At 47.2% G+C, this 20,654-nt stretch overlaps 1 protein-coding gene across 4 annotated transcripts in view; it reads left to right on the forward strand.

The window, feature by feature from the left end:
* Nucleotides 1-1,207: 1,207 nt before the first annotated feature.
* The window catches only part of nrp2a (neuropilin 2a), an 88,121-nt gene continuing 68,674 nt past the window's right edge, over nt 1,208-20,654 (forward strand). For all 4 annotated transcript variants that reach the window (XM_061032955.1, XM_061032952.1, XM_061032953.1 and 1 more), the window contains exons 1-2: nt 1,208-2,012; nt 12,990-13,164. In XM_061032955.1, coding sequence (XP_060888938.1) covers nt 1,934-2,012; nt 12,990-13,164 — 254 coding nt within the window. In that variant the 5' untranslated portion in view covers nt 1,208-1,933. The remainder of the gene's footprint in view (nt 2,013-12,989; nt 13,165-20,654) is intronic.

Genomic DNA, 20,654 nt, shown 5'->3' on the forward strand with positions numbered 1-20,654 from the left:
AATGAAATAATGTTTTTTTACCCTTCTTGTGCTTATGCAGTTTAACTAACAAGGTAAAGGGTCTTCTGTTGGAATGAATACTAACAAGCTAGCATCTGACCGCAGTAATGGTGCACTTCAGTGTTTCTCTAACCTGTGAGGAGAGTATGAAAACTTGTGAAACTGAATCACACTTTCTTACGAAGCCGAAGCTTCCTGAGCTGACGATGACTAGAAAGACACCTTTCGGCCAGGACTCCCTTGAAAAAGAGGTTTTTTAATCTCAATGGGACTTTCCTGGATAGATAAAGGTTAAATAAAAAAAAAAAGAAAAATAAAGATCTGCTGTTAGCATGTCACATCGATGGTGTCCATTATCAGGAATATTCTCACTCTGCAGGATAAACCTCATTGATAAACTCCTGATAATGGATTTTTAATTCTTTAAACCCCTCCACCCTTCATTTAAGAGCTTAAAGTTCCCGTACAGTCAGAGAGTTTACAGAAAATGACATCTCCCCAAAAAGTGGCTCTGACCTTTCGGAATGCACCTAGCTGCTCCAAATAAAGATGCCAGCGGAGGCCGCACACTGCAGCTCATTACACAGCCCCGTCCATCACGTTACACGGTAACACAAGCCACAGGCAGGGCACATGGGCCGGACCCTGCAGGCCTTTCTCAGCAGATTATTTTAAGCTCACTACTGTGTCATTACACGGCCTGCCTCTGTATTTAGAGACTGTTGATTGTAGGGCTGAGATGGGCAGGGCCGAGGTGGGCTCTCCCTCTCTGTTGGGGTGAGGGCTTTGACATTGGCTTTGCTGTTTGATGTGTGTTTGTGGGGGAAAGCGCCCTTGTGCCTGTGTAACTGCCTGGGGAGGAGGAGGAGGAGGAGGAGGTGGAGGAGGTGGATGCACATGCAGTCACACACTCCTCCCTGCATGTCTCACTCTTTCTGGGATTCTCTCTCCTTTGAAAAGAGCCTGAGGAGAAGTTCTGCTGGTTTACCATCACAATATGTCTTATCTGCGCTTTATCTGTGGAAGAGTTCATATCTGTGCTATCTTGTGGAGGGGGGGGATGCAGCTGAATGTGTGTGAGAGAGAGAAAGGGGGAGAAAGCAGAGAGAGAGAGGGATAGAGCCCTCCCTATAATCAGAGAGCGACGGGAGGGGGCGGAGCCGAGGCGCCGTGACTGTAACGCGATAGCTGCTCAGCTCAAAAGCGCATCACTCACACACACACTCCGCACACACCTCCCGGACTCGGACACACAAGCACTCAGGCCGGTGTGGGAGCAGAGCGCAGGCTGAACGGAGCCGTTACCAGAGAGAGACCCAGGATAAGGAGTAGCGGTGCCGCTGGAGGTGTCAGGACATTCAAATATCTTGTTTTGGGAAGCGAGAGCGCACGACTCTTCCATATTTGTCATTCTTAGACTCTTCTAACCCTCGGACTGAGGCTTCCACAGCCTGTAAAGAGGTTTTTTTTTTTGGACTTTTCCTGCACAGGAGAGCTCGTGTGCGCAAAAATACGCAGGGGCGCAGAGAAGGAGATAGCGGAGACTGGGAGCCTCTCAGTCGGATCTCGACGCGCCCTGGAGCCGCTGTCCGGACTCTCCGGAGCGCAGAAACCGCCCGAAGCCTCCGAGCTGCGGAGCGCACGCGGTATTGATCCAGGAGTTTGTTTGCTCGCTGTTTTTCGGAGGACGTTTTATTCCGCTAAATGGACAAGGACAAAAACTGAAATCATTTTATGATATGTAGCCTAGTTGGAACTACTGTCCACCAATGGTTTAAAAAACGCCCTGGGATTATAACTGAACTGTTTCCAGACGGCTGTGCTCCTGAAGGGGTGTGGATTTTTTTTTAGGGAGGAAAATCAGATTTTCTGTCCTACGAGGAGGAAACAACAGAAACTACAAAGCTCTCCACGAGTTTCCGCGTAACCCAAGATGGATTTGGTGTCATCCTTGATTGGATTTTTACTGGCGATGTGTCATCTGGCGTTAAGAGTCAGGGGAGCAGATGTTGGTGAGTTTGACTTACTACTTCTGAGATATTTCACGCACGCGTGTTCTGAACCAAAAAACGACAAATCCAAAAGAAAGAATAGTTTTAATTAGCGCGCCATGGATTTATTCTTTAACACATTGAGTTGAATCTGCCGGACCTGTAAATGACGGTCATTTAGCGGTTTGAAAATCGTTTTTTATGAGCTCATTGTCATGTGTTTGTGTATCGATGAAGCCGTAAAGACACGAGAAAGCTCATTGTGTGGATTTAAGATCCTGCTGCCTCTTACTCTGAAGGATGATTTCCTCATATTGTGCTCACACTGAGTTAATATGTGTGTATTTCACTCTGATGTCGGGATGTATTTCTTTTAAATGATGGGGTTAAAAAGACTTGTTGGAGTGGTGGCTCATTCCGCCTCGTGCCAACCCAGCTGGCACACATATAATACTAAAGAACTTCCACACCTTCATCAAATATTAACAGCATCGGAAACAGTTATCTGTCCCAGCCACACAGAGCGCAGGGTCGGGTCTCCTGTCAGCTCAGCGGACTGTGAATGAGATGATTATATGCATGAGGCTCTTGAAAATCCAAACACATTGTTTACCCGCGAGTTTCCCGTTGTTTTTCTTTGATTTAATTATTCATCAAGGGAAATAAACAAAACCCTCCTCTTCCTGATTAAATGCTTCCTCGCATCAGGATAATGAAAACAGGTTTCAGCTCGGGTTTCAAGCACCGCTGTCCAAGAAGAGACCGTGCGTAAAAGTGCCATTGTATGATTCGTTCAACAGCACTGTAATGACCACTATTATAATGATGATCTCCATCAGTCAGCACACGTAAGGTAGCTCGGCTGTGTGTTATTACCTCCGTGTGTTGTGCGCGCGGTGAAAGCAGGGGCTGCTGCGCGCAGGCAGCTCCACGCGGCGGCGCAGCGTCACCCCCGCGCGCTCTAAGCAATCAAACGACAATAAACCGAGAGATTAAAGAGCAGAAAGAGCAGCAGCATGTTCAAGTCATATCCATGCTTTAATCAGGGCTTATTCTTATTGTAACTCACGGAAACCTGAAGCCTCATTAAATGTGGATTTAACACCAGGACGCACAGGGTTCCATCTGGATACATGCATGGAGATGTAAAAGAAAAATAATGTCGAGTCATTTGCTTGATTATGTCACCTGAAAGGATCAAGATGAAGAGCGGTTAGGATGTGTGTTTGTGGGAGAAGGGTTTACCACTAAGAGAAGTGACGCCACTAGTGGGATGATGACACATGGCCTCACGCTGCTTCTCCCTTCTTCACTGTCAGTTTTATTCTTACAGTAGTTTAACTTCAGTTGTGGCATGTTTTATGTGGATTTTTACCTAACTTCAAATCCAGGGATATAATCCTGCAGACAGGTTAGCGTTCATTTCCTTAAAAGGGAAGAATATTTGAAAGTGAGAGATTAAAGCTGTGAATGGTAAAATATCTGTCTGTGCAAAACGGGGAAGATCTCTGCACGGTTCTCATTGTCTCTGCTCTTAAAGTGATCTGTCTGTGGTTGTCACATGTTCTTTTATGGAGGTTTTTGTTTCCTGAGAATCAAACAAACAAACCTTGCATCAATAAGCAAACATTTGGGAAGAATCTTTGATTAGAAGAGATAAATTTAAACCCTGAATGTCTTTGTTGAAAACAGTGACGATCTCTGCGCAGTTCTGTTTTCTCTGCCTTAAGGGTGCTTGGACTCTGGTTGTGACATTTTTAATTCAGATTGTCTTTGAACATGCTTATAAAGGGAAAACATGTCTTGCGCAATAAGAAGAATCTTTGTGTCGGAAAGAGAAAGCAAAGGATCAATCAGTATAAATCTCTGCGTTCTATGTGGTAATTGTTACATCCATCTCTCTCGAAGCCGTATGTTTCTGTCCCTGTAATAATACAGCGATCGTCCATGTGTGATGTATAGTTTCAGCAGGTTTCATGGACCTCTGTTGGTTCTGAGCGAGCAGCGGTCGGTGGGTGACGAGCTGTTCATGATCCCATGATGACTGCTGAGTCTTTACAACACCACCCGCTGCTCCGCTCCCCTCACATGGTCTCGTCCTCCTCCTTGTTTAGGCTACTTGTTTTTAAATAGGACAGCCACCCCTCCACATTTCTCTGTGTGTGTGTGTGTGTGTGCGTGTGTGTGCGTGTGTGTGTGTTTCACTAGCTGCCTCTGTACCCGTTGATCAGAGACAGATGTGGGCCTCTTGGCAGCCATCAGAGAAGCTCTCCCTCCCTCTCTCTCTGTGTTTCCCCCGCCAAGACACTGCACCGCATGTCCCTGCCACTTCGGCCCCCCACCCCACCCTCCCTCAAGAGCCACATTACACACACACACACACACACACACACACACACACACACACACACATGCCAAGAGGAACAAGAGACTGAGAAAGAACAGAACAGGGAGGTTCAGAGAGGATGAGGCTGCAGCAGAGTCAGAGAGAGGGAGATGAGAGAGGATGAAGAGCGTAAAGTGAAGGAAAAGAGGGGAGCACAGGAGAGGAAGAGGGGGAGGAGACGGGGAGATCAAAGCGTGCAAGGGTCACAAGTTAAAGCGGCAAGTTAGAGCTTTACAGACAAGAAACCTTTGGATGGCTTCAAACTGAAAATGTAATCCTGCTTTTCACGGGATGTAATCCATTTCTTTGAGCCTAAGCAAATATTTCCCTCTGGAAAGTTTCACAATCAGTAATGGTTCAAAGATTTTTTTTTTTTAATAGATTTGTTTATTAGGAAAACATAAACTTTACAAGCAAATCCACTGTCAACATGAACATTTTGTGGTGTGTTTCAAACAGACACAAAAACATATAAAAAAAATAATAAGGAGGAGATTTTGTGAAGGAACGCATGCACAGAAAAGCGTCGGCACAAAGGATGTGACACTTTGTCCACAGGGGCCGCCAAAACCCACACGAAATGAAAGTTCCTCACAGTTGCGCTGGAATAAAAAAAAAAAAAAAAACTGCATGCCTGAGGCGTCTCGGCCAGGGACCTGTGAGTGTAGAAATCTTCCATGTTGTCAGGGTAAATGATCCATAAGAGACGTTCTGAGTGTGGACGTCTCCTCTGGTGTCCTGCCGTTTTTCACTCACCACACAAAAGGTCTTCAGGCGGCTTGTTTTCTGTCATCTCTTCCACTCCACTTGTACTGTAATCACCAAAGTTTGACACGCTGACATGTACATCAATTACTGCGTTACCAGCAGCATTAATATTCAGGCCATTAAACAGCTCATTTGCATGTTTATTGAGTGGGCGGCTGTGCATCCTTTCCACCTATGGTATCGACTTCTCCCAGAGTTCTCCTCATTTAATCGTTTCTTTTCCAAATGCTCGCCCCGTCTTCTCCATTTGTTTTTTCCTCCCTCTCTCTCTCTCTCTCGCTCTCTCTCCACGGCGTCCCGCCTTTCAATTCTTTGCATTTCTGTGTTTTAATCTGCCCCGGCCTCGGAGGTATCAGCTGCGAAAACAAGGTCACCTATTAGCATTCATAGCTGAAGACAAACAGAGCGGGCCCCGTTCAATAGCAGTCAGGTATACGAGAGGACCAGCCCACCGCTCCCGGGGTGAAATTAAAAACAAGACCCCCATAAATAAACCAGAGCTGGGTCTTTCACTCTGTCACATTAGGCGCGCGAGGGGGTCTTAACGGGTGCTTGGGGATGGGTTTAAACGGGAGCCGGAGGGGGGGGGGGGGTTAGCATTGTCAGGACGGAGAGGTTTTAAATTTACTGTAATTTAAAGAGGAGGGGGGAGTCCAGGGTGTGAATTTAAAGAGAAAAGGAGGGTTTGTAAGCAGTCAGATCCAATGAACGGTGACTTCTCTCCGTGAGGGTGGGGGGTCCGGGTGTGCCAACAAGTCACACCACGACTCCTGCAGCGGTTCCTCGCAGCTCTTCTTGCTGATGCCGACTCGGCTGTTTCCTTCAGACGGGGGGAGCTGTTTGAGGAAAGTGCCTCCTGTGTGCAGGTCTGACACCGGCGCACACACACAAAGGGAGCACCCAGAGAGACGGAGACATGATACTGCAGGCAGGTAGTGTTTAGGATTAGACCCACACCATTAAGCCCCCTCCTCCTCCATGCTGCACCTCCTGCAGGCAGCAGCTACCATCTGTTTATCCCATTGATCCATTGAAGCATTGATCAGGACGGCCAGCGCGGTGCATTTAGCTGATTAGCATGGGGCACTTATCCTGTTAGTGGGGGGGGGGGGGGGGGGGGAGACAGGAGGAAAAGAGGATTTTGGGGATATTATCTGGCTTTGATGTAGCTTTTGTTTGTTCTTAAAGGAGAGAAATCCCTTCTTTAACACTGTTAAACAAAAAGCCTTTGTCTGTGTTTGTTTCATTTCTGACCTGAATTTGATCAGTCTGTCACTCCCTCAAATCCAAAGTCTTCTTGTCCATTGTTACAAAACATACGCCTGATTCTTTCCTTCCCTACCTACGGCACAGTTCCCTGAATGCATCGCTGTGTGGTATGAAGAAGGGCTGAGACATGATGCGTGTTAGAAGAACATCAAACTAGGATGAAGCATTCAGATCATTTCGTGCTTGTTGTTTTTGTTGGAGTTTTGTCGATTCTTTTCTTAAGAGGGCCTCGAGTACAAAGAGTAGAATCATTTCACATGATCCCATTTAGGATGTTTCAAAGCGTATATATGAGGAATTTCACCTGGTGTTTAGATCCAATACATCTACACACAGAAATGAAATACAAATGATCCCGAAGGAAATCAGCAGCACTCCTCCAGACATGATATGTATCCCATGTGAGGAGTTTTTATCTGCTCATGAATAAGACTTAAATGTAATATTGATGACTCAATATGAACCAAAAAAGACTATCGACACTGCGTTGTTTTTCTATTTGGTTATTATTTTCAAAGCCTCAGACAGACTCTGAAAGAGCGAGTAACTGCACCCAGACAGAAGGAGGAAGTTTCTCAGTTCATAGTGCTTTACATACCTCAGGGTGCTGCAGGTGTACAGTCATGGACAGACGGCCAATCAGCATCAATCTCGCTGATATTTCAAAGTGTATCAGTGAGAGCGGTTTCTGAATTCTCACACGCTCCCCTTCCTCCTCTGCTCGTTCTCATACTGCTGCCTCTATCTCCTCTCGAAGCCCAGTCCTTCTACCTCAGCAGAAAGGTCTGAAAGCACACGGTGATGAAAGTGAACCCCCCCCCCTCCCCCTCTCCGTGGGTCCAGTGTAGTGTGGAACGGGTGAGATTAAAAGCAGTCTTAGAGACACAGCCCCTCTGCTCCTGACTGAATGGATGAGCGCGGCCCGCTCTCCCCTCTCATTCCCTCACTCTGGGCGATAGCACTTTTTAATTAAGGTGGGGGAGGAGGGGGGAGGAAGGGGGGGGGGGGGCAGTGGGAATGATGGAGGGATTTATCAGCGCCTCTCCTCACACTCGCAGCTTATCCCAGAGCGTGACGCCATACTTCCACCGATAAGGGGGCTAATAGAAATGAGAGTGCTAGTATTCACACACACACACACACACACACACACACACACACACACACACACACACACACAGGACAGAGCTAGGACATGCAGACATATGCACATTTCCCCAGATAATGAAGATAAAGGCGCTCACAGCGGGCACAAAGACGTCTCTGGGTTTGTCTTGATCCAGAGTGACTACAGACTGTGCACACACACACACACACACACACATACACATACACACGCACATACACACACACACACACATATACACACACATACACACACACACACACATACACATACACACACACACACACACATACACACATACACACATGCAGAGAGTTACTTTTATTCAACATTTATTCCATTTTCACAATCTGCATAAACAATTGCCTTGTTTGCATGCAGATGCACACACACACATATCTGAAGTTGTTTTGCATCATTTCTCTTTCCTCCACATGAGAAACACAGCAGATGTGACCGTCTGTCAGGAGTTTGTGACTGATTTTCAATTATCAATAATATTTTTTCACCAATTCTTTTCAAGTAAGAGTCCAACATTTGCTTCTCAAATGTCTTTTCTATGTCGTTTTTGATATTCTATGAAGGCTCTCTGAAGAAGGCGTTAATGAGACATCACTTCGGTCTCTGAGGAGAGCGTTCCACATCTTATCGACTAAAATCTCCTCATCTCAAAGACTCAAATATTTATTGGCTCACTTTAGGAGATTATAACAAGATTCGTCCTAAAGCAGATAATCCTGAGCCCAGTTCTAGTAAAGTCACATCTGCAGACTTGAGTCGTACCTCCTTTACTGTCACTGACAGAATCTTCTGCATCTCTTTTTCTTTTTCTTGATCAAAAGAAACCTGAACCCTTTTATTGATTAGAATAGAAGCCAACTATTACAACATGAAGCTTTTCAAGTTAATATTCAAGCACAAGTGTCCAATATCCATTTTTCTTTCTCATTATTTAAAGTCAATGAAGAGTCTTACATTTTGAGACTGCAGCTGGACGAATGAAGTCATTTTGCAGACGTGACTTTGAGCTTGCCATGCCAGTTTCTTGACATTTTTTGGACAATTTGTACACTCAGGGATCGATCTATTATCTGTTCAGATGATTGTGAGATTAATTCCTAATGAAAGTATCCAACATGTGCTGGTTTCGTCTTCAAACTGTTTGAATACTCAACGATTTTTGTGTCATTTGTCACAGCAAATTTCAAAGATTTATCAGTTAAAATGAAAATAATCCTCAGATGGAGCAAATGATCTGTGTGGTAGCCTCAAACAATCCCTCTCAATCTTGCACACATAGTAGTGACATTGTTCATGTAATGGGGATCTGGTGCCTGCATGGTAGAGACAAATGTGTGTGTGTGTGTGTGTGTGTGTGTGTGTGTGTGTGTGTGTATATATGTGTGTGTGTGTGTGTGTGTGTGTGTGTATATATGTGTGTGTGTGTGTGTGTGTGTGTGTGTGTGTGTATATATGTGTGTGTGTGTGTGTGCAGACAGATTGGCTCCTCTACTAGAAGAGACAGTGTAATTCATGAAGCTCGCTGCCAGCTCCTGAGTGCTTCCCCCGCGTTACTCATCCAACAGCACAACTTCTGTCTCACCAAAACATGCCTGCGACACACACATACACACACACACACATACACACGTACAGTCAAGCAATTAGGACAAAATCCACACGTCGTTTAGTCGCGATGCATCACTGCTGCATCCTCCATCATTCTTTAGTTTTTCTTTGCAGCAAACAAACACAAACACCAACACACACAACCGCATTGCACAACACACACACATAGTTCAAGTGTGTGTGTGTGTGTGTGTGTGTGTGTGTGTGTGTGAGCTGACTGGCAGAGGTTTCCCAGTGGGGTCAGTGTCTTCAGGGAGCTGCTGGATAGAAGGCATGTCTTAATGAGGCTCGTCAGACTCTCTGCACACACACACACACACACACACACACACACACACACACACACACACACACACACACACACACACACACACACACACACAGTGTCTTGGCTCCATCTCTTCTCCTCTCTCTGTATTCCTCCCTCTGCATCACCTTTTACGTCCCCTCCCTCCTCCTTCTTCCTCCCTCTCCTCCTGTCACTCGTCCTCTCTCTCTCTCCCTGGCACCACCAAACCTATCGTCCATCAACCTCACCCACCTCCCCTCCCTCACCTGCCTCACCCCTCCGATCAATCCTCCCCTCTTCTGTCTCGATCCGTCTTTTATCCATCACCTCGCTCTCCTCTCTTTCATCCTCTCCTTCGCCTCTCCCTGCTGTAATCCTTCTCTCCCCCCCCCCTCCACTTCCCATCCCTTCCTGCTCCTCCCTTCCCTTCACCTCCACCCCCCCCCCCCCCCTCCCTCTTCATCCTCCTTGAAGGCCGTTGAATGGGCAGCTCAGGGGAAAAAAAGTGTTGAGGCTGCAGGATTCTCCCCAAACGACTTAATCTGGGCTCTGCGTGCTGATAGCCTCCTGCACGCCGCGCCTTCCATCGGCCCCGACAATGACTGTCTGTCTGCACACTCGCAGCAGATAAAGAGACGTGTGTGTGTGTGTGTGTGGCATCTGTCTGTTTCTGTCATTCTTTTCCATCCCTGCTATCTGTTTGAAAATTTTCTGTTAGCCTATTTTTCTGCACCTCTGTCGGCCCCTCGTGATTGACAGGCCCTCTGTGTGTGTTTGGATGTGTGTGTGTGTGTGTGTGGGTGGCAGCGGTTGTGCGTGTGCATGCACACAAGGCGTGGGAGTGTGTTTTAAGCGTGCATCCCTGTAGGTGCGAGGGCTTTCACATAGCTGAACTTGTGTTACTTTGTGTTTTGTGTAGCAGCTTGTATGTATCTGTGTGTGTTTGCTCTTTGCATGTGGGCGTCTGGATCGTGCACTCTCATGAAGCAGCTGTGTGTGTGTTTGTGTGTGTGTGTGTGTGTGCGTGGGCTCTGCTCCTCTCAAGTAACAAAGTAAGGAAGCCATCGCTGCTCTATCAAATGTCAGAGAATCTTAAGTGTGCCTTTTAAGCACAATAGGCGGTGGAAATGTCATCACTTGAAGGGTCTATTACACTTCAAGCCTTTGGTGCTGTTTTCTTTTTTTCCCCCCACCGCTTCCTTTATTGATGCTTTCACAGGAATTTGAAAGAAACAGACGAGAATATCAACCCATTTATGTCAGGAATAGAATCAGTCAGCGGGTGAGTGGTTAAGTCCGACTCCTGGTGTTTTTTAAATGTTTGGAAATTTGCCTTGAAATAGAAAAAAATGAATTCATGATATCCAAACAGAGAATCTCTCTCAAGTGAAAATAAACGCTCATATTTCACGTGCAGCTCATTTTACCGTCGAGGCTGCGAGGCGTGGCTGATCGAGTCGGTCGCATGGTGTGTGGAGCCCAATATTCAATATTTAGCATGTACGTGCGCCATTAGTGAGACGCCCCCTGTGTTTGTTTACAAAGTTATGCTACAGTGCTAATTGTCGTCTCTTTAATGAAGGAGCTAAGCCAGCCGTCTTACTCGTCACCCTGCTTTATGCAAATGTGCTGCTTTTCAATCTTCGTGCTAGTAAGACGTTTTCTCCCTCAGCATGCGTACACCTAGCCCTGAGTTCAGTGACTCATCATTTCGATGCAGTCAGGTGGAGTTTAAGAAGCTAACTGAACCAATTCAGTGATTAAAAAAAAATCTGACTGTGGAGTCAACATGAAGTACTGCACATCGTAGTATCATGCAGGCCCCCGTTTTGAGTCTGCACCAACATATGAACATATGAATTACATAAATGATCTGTAAAGGCCTAAATGAAACTCCTGCAGTCAGAAGCAGACAAAGCAGCAGAAACAAAACTCTGGTTTTGTCCATGAGACGTTGCTACCGCTGGAGATAAACAGCTTTACTGCTGATGTCTGACCATCCTTACCATCATATCCCCGAATGATTTATGCACTAAATACATTATCAAAACTACGGCCAATTCAAACCCAGTATCAAGACAGTTTACAGACTCTTACGTGACTCTTGATCAACTTGTACTTTTTAAGACGCTTATTTTTGCTCTTAAAAAAAACCTGTGAGTTATTGCGTGCTATGAAAAGCTGTTCCTGGGTTTGCAGTGGATTTAAAGTCAGTAAATCATCAGTGTGATCCAGCATCTCTCTCTCTCTCTCTCTCTCCCTCCCTCTTTCTCTCTCTCTCTCTCTCTCTCTTATATGTTGTTTTCTCTATGGTGGCTACAATATTAAGAAAGCATTTGTTTGTCTTTAGAGTTCAATATCTCCAAGTTCATTACATTTACAGATCCCCCTGGTACACACACACACACACACACACACACACAGGTTCAGAGGTAGATATCTAAGCCACCCCCTGCTGTTGTCATGGAGAACACGTTTCGCTCTCGCCTCTGTAAAGAATAATAATGCTGTAAATCTATTGCAATGCAACAGTAATAAAAGAACGTGTGTGTGTGTGTGTGTGTGTGTGTGTGTGTGTGTGTGTGTGTGTGTGTGTGTGTGTGTGTGTGTGTGTGTGTGTGTGTGTGTGTGTGTGTGTGTGTGTGTGTGTGTGTGTGTGTGTGTGTGTGTGTGTGTGTGTGTGTGTGTGTGTGTGTGTGTGTGTGTGTAGAATACCCATAAACATGTTCCCTTTGTATGTGCGTGTGAGTTTATGTGTTAGGCGTGTTTATGGGAGATAACAGGGAGTGCGGGAGACGTCTTAGCCGTCAGGCCGTCAGCAGAGAATGAAGCCTTTTGTTGCAGCGTTAGCTTCTCATTACAGAGCCGGGGTGACCCCCCCCCCCCCCCCCCCAGGACCCCCCGCTAGACAGCCCGTCTGTGTGTCACTTCCTGCCCGAGCCTGCCGAGCGACGCCATTGGCAGGCTATTGTTCCTGGGAGAGCGCGATAGGATCGGGGAATGTGTCCTAATGTTTGCAGATTGGCTTGCCGGAGCAACAATTACACTTTGAGAACGCTCCCAACGGGGGAACGAGGGAGATAAGAGCCTGGGTGTGGAAGAGGGTGAAAGAGCCCCAGTGTGTGTGTGGTTGTATGTGTGTGTGTGTGTATGTATGTGTGTGTGTATGTGTGTGCGTGTGTGTGTGCAGCAGTGATGATCTTTTATTGTTTTAATAGCTTACCCATGTGTTCCCGCTCTCATTGACGATCCACAATGGGGAAGTTTTTCCTATTTCCTCCGAACTGACGGCCTAAATTGCTTTCTTTGTTTTACTGTTCATTCGTGTCTCGTCACATCTTCACACACAGACGCCAGGAGATTGATGGAGCGTCCTCTGAGTCACTAATGTAGGGAGTTAGCTGTAGGTGTTTATGGTTTAATACAAATGAAAGATTCTAACGCTGATGTAGGAATGCATCACAAGAGTCCTTACAGTACACAAAGCCTGATTTCACTTTGATACTCACTGTGTTCTTCTGGTCTCTGCAGCAGAGTGTGGAGGCGTCTACGATGCCAGCGAGGCCGGTTACATCACCTCCCCGGGTTACCCTATGGAGTACCCGCCTCACCAGAACTGCCACTGGGTCATCACGGCGCCGGAGCCGTCGCAGCGCATCGTCCTCAACTTCAACCCGCACTTTGAGATCGAGAGGCTGGACTGCAAGTAAGTTCAAGAAGGCCATTCTCTAATGGTGACCTCTAGAAATCACTCGCCCTCTCTCTCTCTCTCCGAGGCGACCCACACACGTACGTAATAGAGGTAACCGGGCTGGAGCCCAGTTGGGCTTGGAGCACGGCCGTGGTTATGTACGATACATTATGTCGGCGATTCACACACGTCTGGCTCGTACATATGGAGGACAGACATGAGTCTCTTTTTATCCACAAAGGAAAGCAGGATGTGTGTCTTAAAATAAAATCCTAATTTCAGCTCCTGTTTTTTTTTTTTTTTCACCAGCAGCTGAACGAGAGTCTTTAATGAGACCGTATGTTATCACAAGAGTCTCAGGATTCAAACTGAGGATTGAGTCAGAGGCCTGAGTTTTGTATGCGAGTGGATTCAAGTCATGAGTCAGGAGCTCGGCACCGTGCGTTTCCTCGGAGAGACGTGTTTAGAGAACCTGATGATGATAAAACATCATTCTGAGCGTCATTAACGCCTATCTGACATCATCTGTGTGTAATCCCTCCTCCATCTGATAATCAAATGTCAAGCAACATTTCAAAGATATGTGTGTGGAGAGAGAGAGAGAGAGAGAGAGAGAGATAGTGTGGTGGGACAATAAGAGAATAAGATGAAAGAGAGGATTTGTGATGCAGGGGGAAAACTGAGGGACCGTAAACACAGAAAGAGAAGAAGAAGAAGAAGAAGAGAATGGGGCCCAGCTGTTGGTCTGGATATGACCAAGATGGTCTGTTTCCTTCCTCCGACACATGAATAATCCAAATCATATGTTGTTCTATTGTGTGTCACCTCAGGAGGGAGGGAGAGTCACAGTCCGCTCTGTTGATTCCACTTTGAAACAACTGAGTCAGAGGGAATTTCATGCAAAGATTTTCATCTTTCTATCTTTTTTATGAAATGTGCAATGCCATGTTCAGTAGATCCCTGATGAGCCCCCGTCCGCACATGCACTGCACACTTGAATATTTGCAGACATCGTCCAGCCTGGGATGCACGTGTGGACGGGAAGATCCTGAAGATATCACAGCAGGACCGCCCCCCGATGAAAACGACCTCTGAGTTGTAGTCCAAGTCTTAAACTGAACACAGACTGTGTTTATGAGTGCTTTCTCTCCACTCTCATCGCCTCTACTGTCCGTGTAATTAAGAACTAATAATCCTTGATTTGTATTTATCGCATTGTTCTGTGACAAAACATGTCATGTGGCCAGGATGGAGATATAACTTTCACGCACACATCCACGGCGGCGTTTTTTGTGAAGGCCTTTTTGTGGTGATTGTCGGCTCTATTCAGACGCTCACGTCGCGTCGCAGCGGACTGTAAATGTTATTTTTTGATGCCTCGGCTTCGTGCCTCCAGGTTTCTGTCAAAGGCAAAACGTTGCATAATTATCTGGCTGGCAGAACGTCTCTGACTACTTTAACACCGGCGTCGACACTACTGTAAGACTGCGGCGGGGAAGTCCAGTGTGCTGCAGAGAGCAGCGGCTCAGCTGTTGATAAGCAGTGTGTCGAGCAGTTTCTCACAGCCCGGGGCGAGCAGGGCAGCAGCAGCAGCAGCAGCAGGAGGAGGAGGAGGAGGAGGAGGACACAGAAAGGCCTCCTCTTCTTCTCCTCTCTGCAGACGCTTTTACAAGGAAAGGGGGTTATTCTTCTTCTCTTTTTTTTCGTTTTACACCCGCCTGGAGGGACTGAGGTCTTGGCCTGCCCTCTAACACACACTCCCACTCAATCTCCCCTTCACCCGGCATGTATGAGTGTGTACGTGTGTGTGTGTGTGTGTGTGTGTGTGTGAGCGTGGGAGGGAAGGAAATCGTCTACATGTGAGTAACTCTGTAACCATGAGAGTCAGCTTGTACGAGTAGCTCATCTCGCCCTGAGATAACCCCGTTTTAAAGGCCCATTAGAGCAAGAGGGGATCATGCCAACATTTATTTATGCATCACCTCCAGCACTAATGTGTTACCCTTCTGGATGCATTTCCCCTTTTGGGCACCGAAAAAGCAGCAGAAATAAGTGGGGAAAGCCAAAGTACAGCTCGATATTCCTCCTCTCTCCACTCCATGTTATGCTTTTTTACTCCAGATTGATCCGAGCCCTGTAGCGCTGTAACGGGTAGCTTCCTTTTTCCTCGTTTTTTTTTTTTTTTTTTTGCCTGGATGATTAGGTACGGCAGTGTGAGCGAGCAGAGAGGAGATTTTTTGCATGTTTTCACGCTGCTCTGCGATGGTGAGGATGAAGGGGAAGCCGGAGGAGGAGGGAGGGGGGAGTGCAGAGGTGGAGGGCTCGGCATCTCGGTCAAGGCTGAAAAATCTGCGTGACAGCTCAGACTACAGAGTCAGGGGGAGAGACGCAGAGTGTGTGCTACCTGACACGTAAAACGATGTCGTCCAGACTGCTGCTGGACAGGAAGTTAAAAAAACACACACAGGTAAATTCAATGTGAATCCAATGCTTACTTCCTCTGACCATTAGGGGGCTCTCATCAGACATCATACCCCCCCCCCCTCAGGGCCTTTGTAAAACAGAGGAAAGTGCTCAGTCAGCCCCAACAACGAGGTCTGATCTTCTAATATCCCCGTCCAGCTGGAGATTTTCCCTGCGAGGGTTCAAACAGTCAGCACTCGGACGATGCGGCGTGGCCAAACGGCGGCTGTGCTGCAGCAATCAAATCTGCAGGCGGCCGCTGCGTGTCTGAGGTGGCACTTTAATTCAGGATTTCATTTCAAAGGGGGGGGGGGGGAGCCCGGCCGCGTGCCAAATAGCTCTTACCTCCAGGTTGCCAGCCGATTGATGCGGAGTAAATGTAATAAAGGCTAGATGAAATATCAGGCCCATATCTCTAATGCAATCTGCCATCAGAGAGCCTCAGGAAGATACCTAGTGATACACCAAGAGGAGGAGGAGGAAGAGGGAGAGGAGGGAGAGGAGGGGGAGGAGGAGGAGGAGGAGGAGGAAGAAGAGGAGGAAGAAGAGGGAGAGGAGGAAGAGGGAGAGCAGGAGGAAGAAGAGGAGGAAGAAGAGGGAGAGGAGGAAGAGGAGGAGGAGGAAGAAGCAGAGGAGGGAGGGGGAGGAGGAAGAGGGAGAGGAGGGGGAGGAGGAGGAGGAGGAGGAGGAAGAAGAGGAGGAAGAAGAGGGAGAGGAGGAAGAGGGAGAGCAGGAGGAGGAAGAGGAGGAAGAGGAGGAGGAGGAAGAAGCAGAGGAGGGAGGGGGAGGAGGAGGAAGAGGGAGAGGAGGGGGAGGAGGAGGAGGAGGAAGAGGGAGAGCAGGAGGAAGAAGAGGAGGAAGAAGAGGGAGAGGAGGAAGAGGAGGAAGAGGAGGAGGAGGAAGAAGCGGAGGAGGAAGAGGAGGGAGGGGGAGGAGGAGGAGGAGGAAGAGGGAAGAGGGAGAGGAGGAGGAGGAGCAGGAGGAAGAAGAGGAGGAGGAGGGAGAGGAGGAGGAGGAGCAGGAGGAAGAAGAGGAGGAAGAAGAGGGAGAGGAGGAGGAGGAGGAGGAAGAGGAGGAGGGGGAGGAAGAGGAGGAGGGGGAGGGAGAAGAGGAGGAGGAAGAGGAGGAGAGTCTTCCTGCCTCTTTCTCTTCTCTGCTTCTCTCTTTCTCCTCTTTCTTCATCCTCCCTTTGCTTCCTTCACTTGCTCGCCCGAGGAGGAGGCGTTTTATTTTTAACACACTTGAATTAAACATTGAAACACAAACGCCATGAACCGGTATTCATTCAGAGATCCATCTCTCCCACCTTCCTGCTTTTTACTTCCTCACTTTGTATTCGGTTATTTGTTATTGAACGCAGCCCGACGTGGGAAGAGTTAAGGATATAACTTTATAACTCACACATCATAAATCCCCACGCTGTCTGTGACACACCTGATCACAGTGAGAGATGAAGCCCAGAGAGAGAGAGTGTGGGAGGAGGGGGAAGAAGAGGGAGAGGAGGAAGAGGAAGAAGCGGAGGAGGAGGGAGGAGGAGGAAGAGGGAGGAGGAGGAGGAAGAAGAGCAGGAGGAAGAAGAGGAGGAAGAGGAGGAGGGAGGGGGGAGGAGGAGGAGGAGGAGGAGGAGGAGGAGGTGGAGGTGTGTGTGTGTGTGTGTGTGTGCGCATGATATCAGCCTCTTACGTCCACCCAGAGGGAGAGCAGGGAGGTGTGAGATCAATGTCTGTATTCAGCTTGTAATGGGAAATCGATAGATGATCAGCAGTGGCCGGAGGGAGAGAGGAGGAGATGGTTGAGGATGAAAGGAGAGCAGCCAGAGGTCACGACTAAAGGGAGCTGTTCAGGTTCTGATGTGTCAATATCTGGCTCATGGGCACATTTAGGGCCAGATCACGGCCATCAGCGTGCAGCGGTCACCACCATTACTGAGGTCAACGCTTTAATGATGATTCAATGAGTAACAGGTGTAATAATAATGTTAAGAAAAAGCTGCGATTTAAACAACTTCTGGTGCGCTCTGTGATCGATTGCTACTGCCTGTTAGCATGAGCAGAAGACGTGGAGAAGACAGCGAGGTAAAAGGAGAAGATGGAGGATAGTGTTTGACAGACACAGATAAAGGGGCAGTTCATATTCTTCAGTTATTCAGTGATGTGTGGTTGATGATTATCTTGGAATATATCAATCACTGCATCATGATGATATCGTTATCGTGCGTTAAGCGTCGAGAGTTTCACTCTGATTCTCACCCTTCAAAAGTGATTTATTGTGTCTAACATGACTTAAAATACGGGTAATAAGACCTTGATTAAAAACAGAAACTCCCCACTAAAGCAAACATGACCGTGAGCACGGCGTCTCATCTCATCAGACATCATAAAGGAGCTGATTGGTCGATTAAAAGGCATCCAGCAGGGGCAGCAGCTACAGTCTGATGTTTCCGATCGATGAGGCACTAGAAGGTCCGGAGGCCGAGCCCAGACTGCCTGTGGTCAGCGGTTTGGCCCCCCGTCATCTGTAAGTATACGAGTGTGTGATGGACGGCCGAGGAGAGAGGAGGGAGGAGGAGGAAGAGGAGGAGTGCTGTTTGTTTTTTGGGCTAGATTGAAGATGGCAGGCTCTACAGATCTGCAGGGATTTCACTCACAGCATCTAGTTAATATTTCAGAGGCACTTATGGTTTATTAGAGTCCCCATCGAGGGCGGGCGTGTGTGTGTGAGTGTGTACTGTACGCCCTCCTACCCTTACTTCATTTCTGCTTCTGTACATCACGAAGAGAGCGAGACGACAGGCAGTTGTTCTTTGTTTACAGCTCCGGGATCCTGAGGCTTTCTGAGGCTTTCTGAGACTCAGAGGGAGAAAAAAAAAAAACTCATGTGGAGCGTCGGCCTCGAGTGTGTGAGAGCCGCCAAGTTTGGTTTGCTGATATTCTCCGGCAGCTGTTGCTCTTTTTTTTTTTTTTATCCGCACAAACACAATAAATCAGACGACCACGGCGCACCCGCAGCAAACGAAGAGCTAATGTTTGGTGTGATTCTGACGCTCACAGTGAAAGCTTTGTGTGTTTGAATGGAAACACAATGTGACAAGTTGGTTCAATGACGAGTCCTTCACTGATTTACTGATAGAGATAAAAGGTTTGAATAGATAGGAGAGAGAATAACTACTGGAGCCCTGAAGGCCTAAAAGATCAGTTAAGAAGCTGAATCTGAATCACGCTCTTCCACTTGTACTCTGTCATGAATCACACTGTGCACTTAACAGTTAGACAGCTGACTGGTGACTGACATCCAACTCTGTTCACTTATCGTCTTCTTCTTCTTCTTCTCCATTCTTTTATCTTCTTCCTCTTTTCTATTTTTTGTTTTCAATTTTTTGTTCTCTTTGTGCTTCCTCTATATCCTCTATTTCTCCTTTTTAGTTTCTGTTCTTCTTCTTGTGTTTTTAGAGATCTGCTTTTCTGACTTATTTGTAGAACTGTTCTTCTTCTTCTTTGACTTCTTTATTTTCTTCTTTGACTTTTTCTTCATCCCCTTAATCTTCATCTGCCTTTGTCGTATTCCGTCTCTTTCCTTCTCTGTCTTCTCCCATATTTTCGTTGTCTTCCCTCTTTTGTTTGTCTTCTTTGTCTCCTACTTCTATTTCTATTTTCTCTTTGTGCTTCAAACACTTCTACTGTAACTTCTGTTTCTTCTCCTTCTCCTCCTTTCACGACTTCATTCAACCAGGAGGAACAGTGTTGCCAAAATCCGACTGTTTTGACCCTCCTGACTTCCACTTCACAAACATGCTGTGACTTTTTTTTTTTACTTGCTCATTTTGCCCTTTTTTTTTTTTTCTTCACACAAAGTGGAAACTCCTCGGCCATCTGCACCAACAATGTGTCTGCGTGCTCTGCTGTGTATCCCAAAGCAACCAGCGATTTGAACTGACCTTTTTTTTGTGTGTTATCAGAACTTCGTCTGGTTGTGTGAAGTGGATCATGTCAGCCTTCTAATTGTCAGTGTGAGCATACTTATGCACGGTAAATAACAAGTGATCTGTACAGCACGCTGCGGCCATGCTTGTGTGTTTGAAGAACGTCCCCGATCGCCAAACAAATGGCAAAGGTGTGAAAGACAATGAGCTGTTTGGACTGAGGGATGCATGAGAGCACAGGAAAGAGGACATGTCTGGTCTGGTGCAGAATCAACGGCCCTTCAGGGTGTTCAGTTCCCCTAACCCCTCTGTGTCTGGTCCGGCTCGTCTCCGTGGGTGTCAGTGGGGGAGGGGGAGTGAGACGGGAGTCCTGCAGAGTCAGACAGACTGCTAGACAGACAGACAGACAGAAAGCAACTGGGGAGTGCACGGTGTCAGACGAAAAAAAAGGCGGGGCTTTGGATCAAAACAACCTCTAATGGAATCTGCATCCATGAGCTGCGTGAATGTGTGAGTGAGCAGTGGGTGATGCGTGTGTGTGTGTGTGTGCGTGTGAAAAGAAAATGATTTATGTGTGCAATGTACTGGAATGTGTGTGTGTGTGTGTGTGTGTAGAGAGAGAGAGAGAGAGAGAGAGAGGCAGACGACGGGCTCTCTCACACGTCAGGCCTTCATGCATGTATTCATCAGAGCCCGGGGAGAGGCTGAGCGAACAGGTCAATAATCACATCTGAGGAACACTCACTCACTGACGCTAATCCACGACAGGGGCGAGCGAGACAGAGGGAGAGAGAGAGAGAGAGAGAGACCCACTCCAAAATCAATTAAAACCTAATTAGGCTCTCAGCTCTTTCACGGGCCTTTTATCCTCGGTGTTGGCGATACGGCGCTAAGTGTGTACGCGCACGCCTCCATGTGCACATGTCACGCTATCTGCATGTGTGTGTGTGTCTGTTGGCACACGTTAGAGCGTGTGTTTTCCCTGAGCATGTGTCAGTTACAGAGTAAGCAGGCGTACTCTTACTGGCTCAACGTGGGAGCTCGCGCGCTAAAGCCGCCGCGATCGCCTCTGTAAAGCAGGATTACAACCCGAACACGTTTAAGTATCAGACAGCCGGACACT

Source organism: Labrus mixtus, chromosome 24, assembly GCF_963584025.1.
Source record: "Labrus mixtus chromosome 24, fLabMix1.1, whole genome shotgun sequence".
NCBI lineage: Eukaryota > Metazoa > Chordata > Actinopteri > Labriformes > Labridae > Labrus > Labrus mixtus.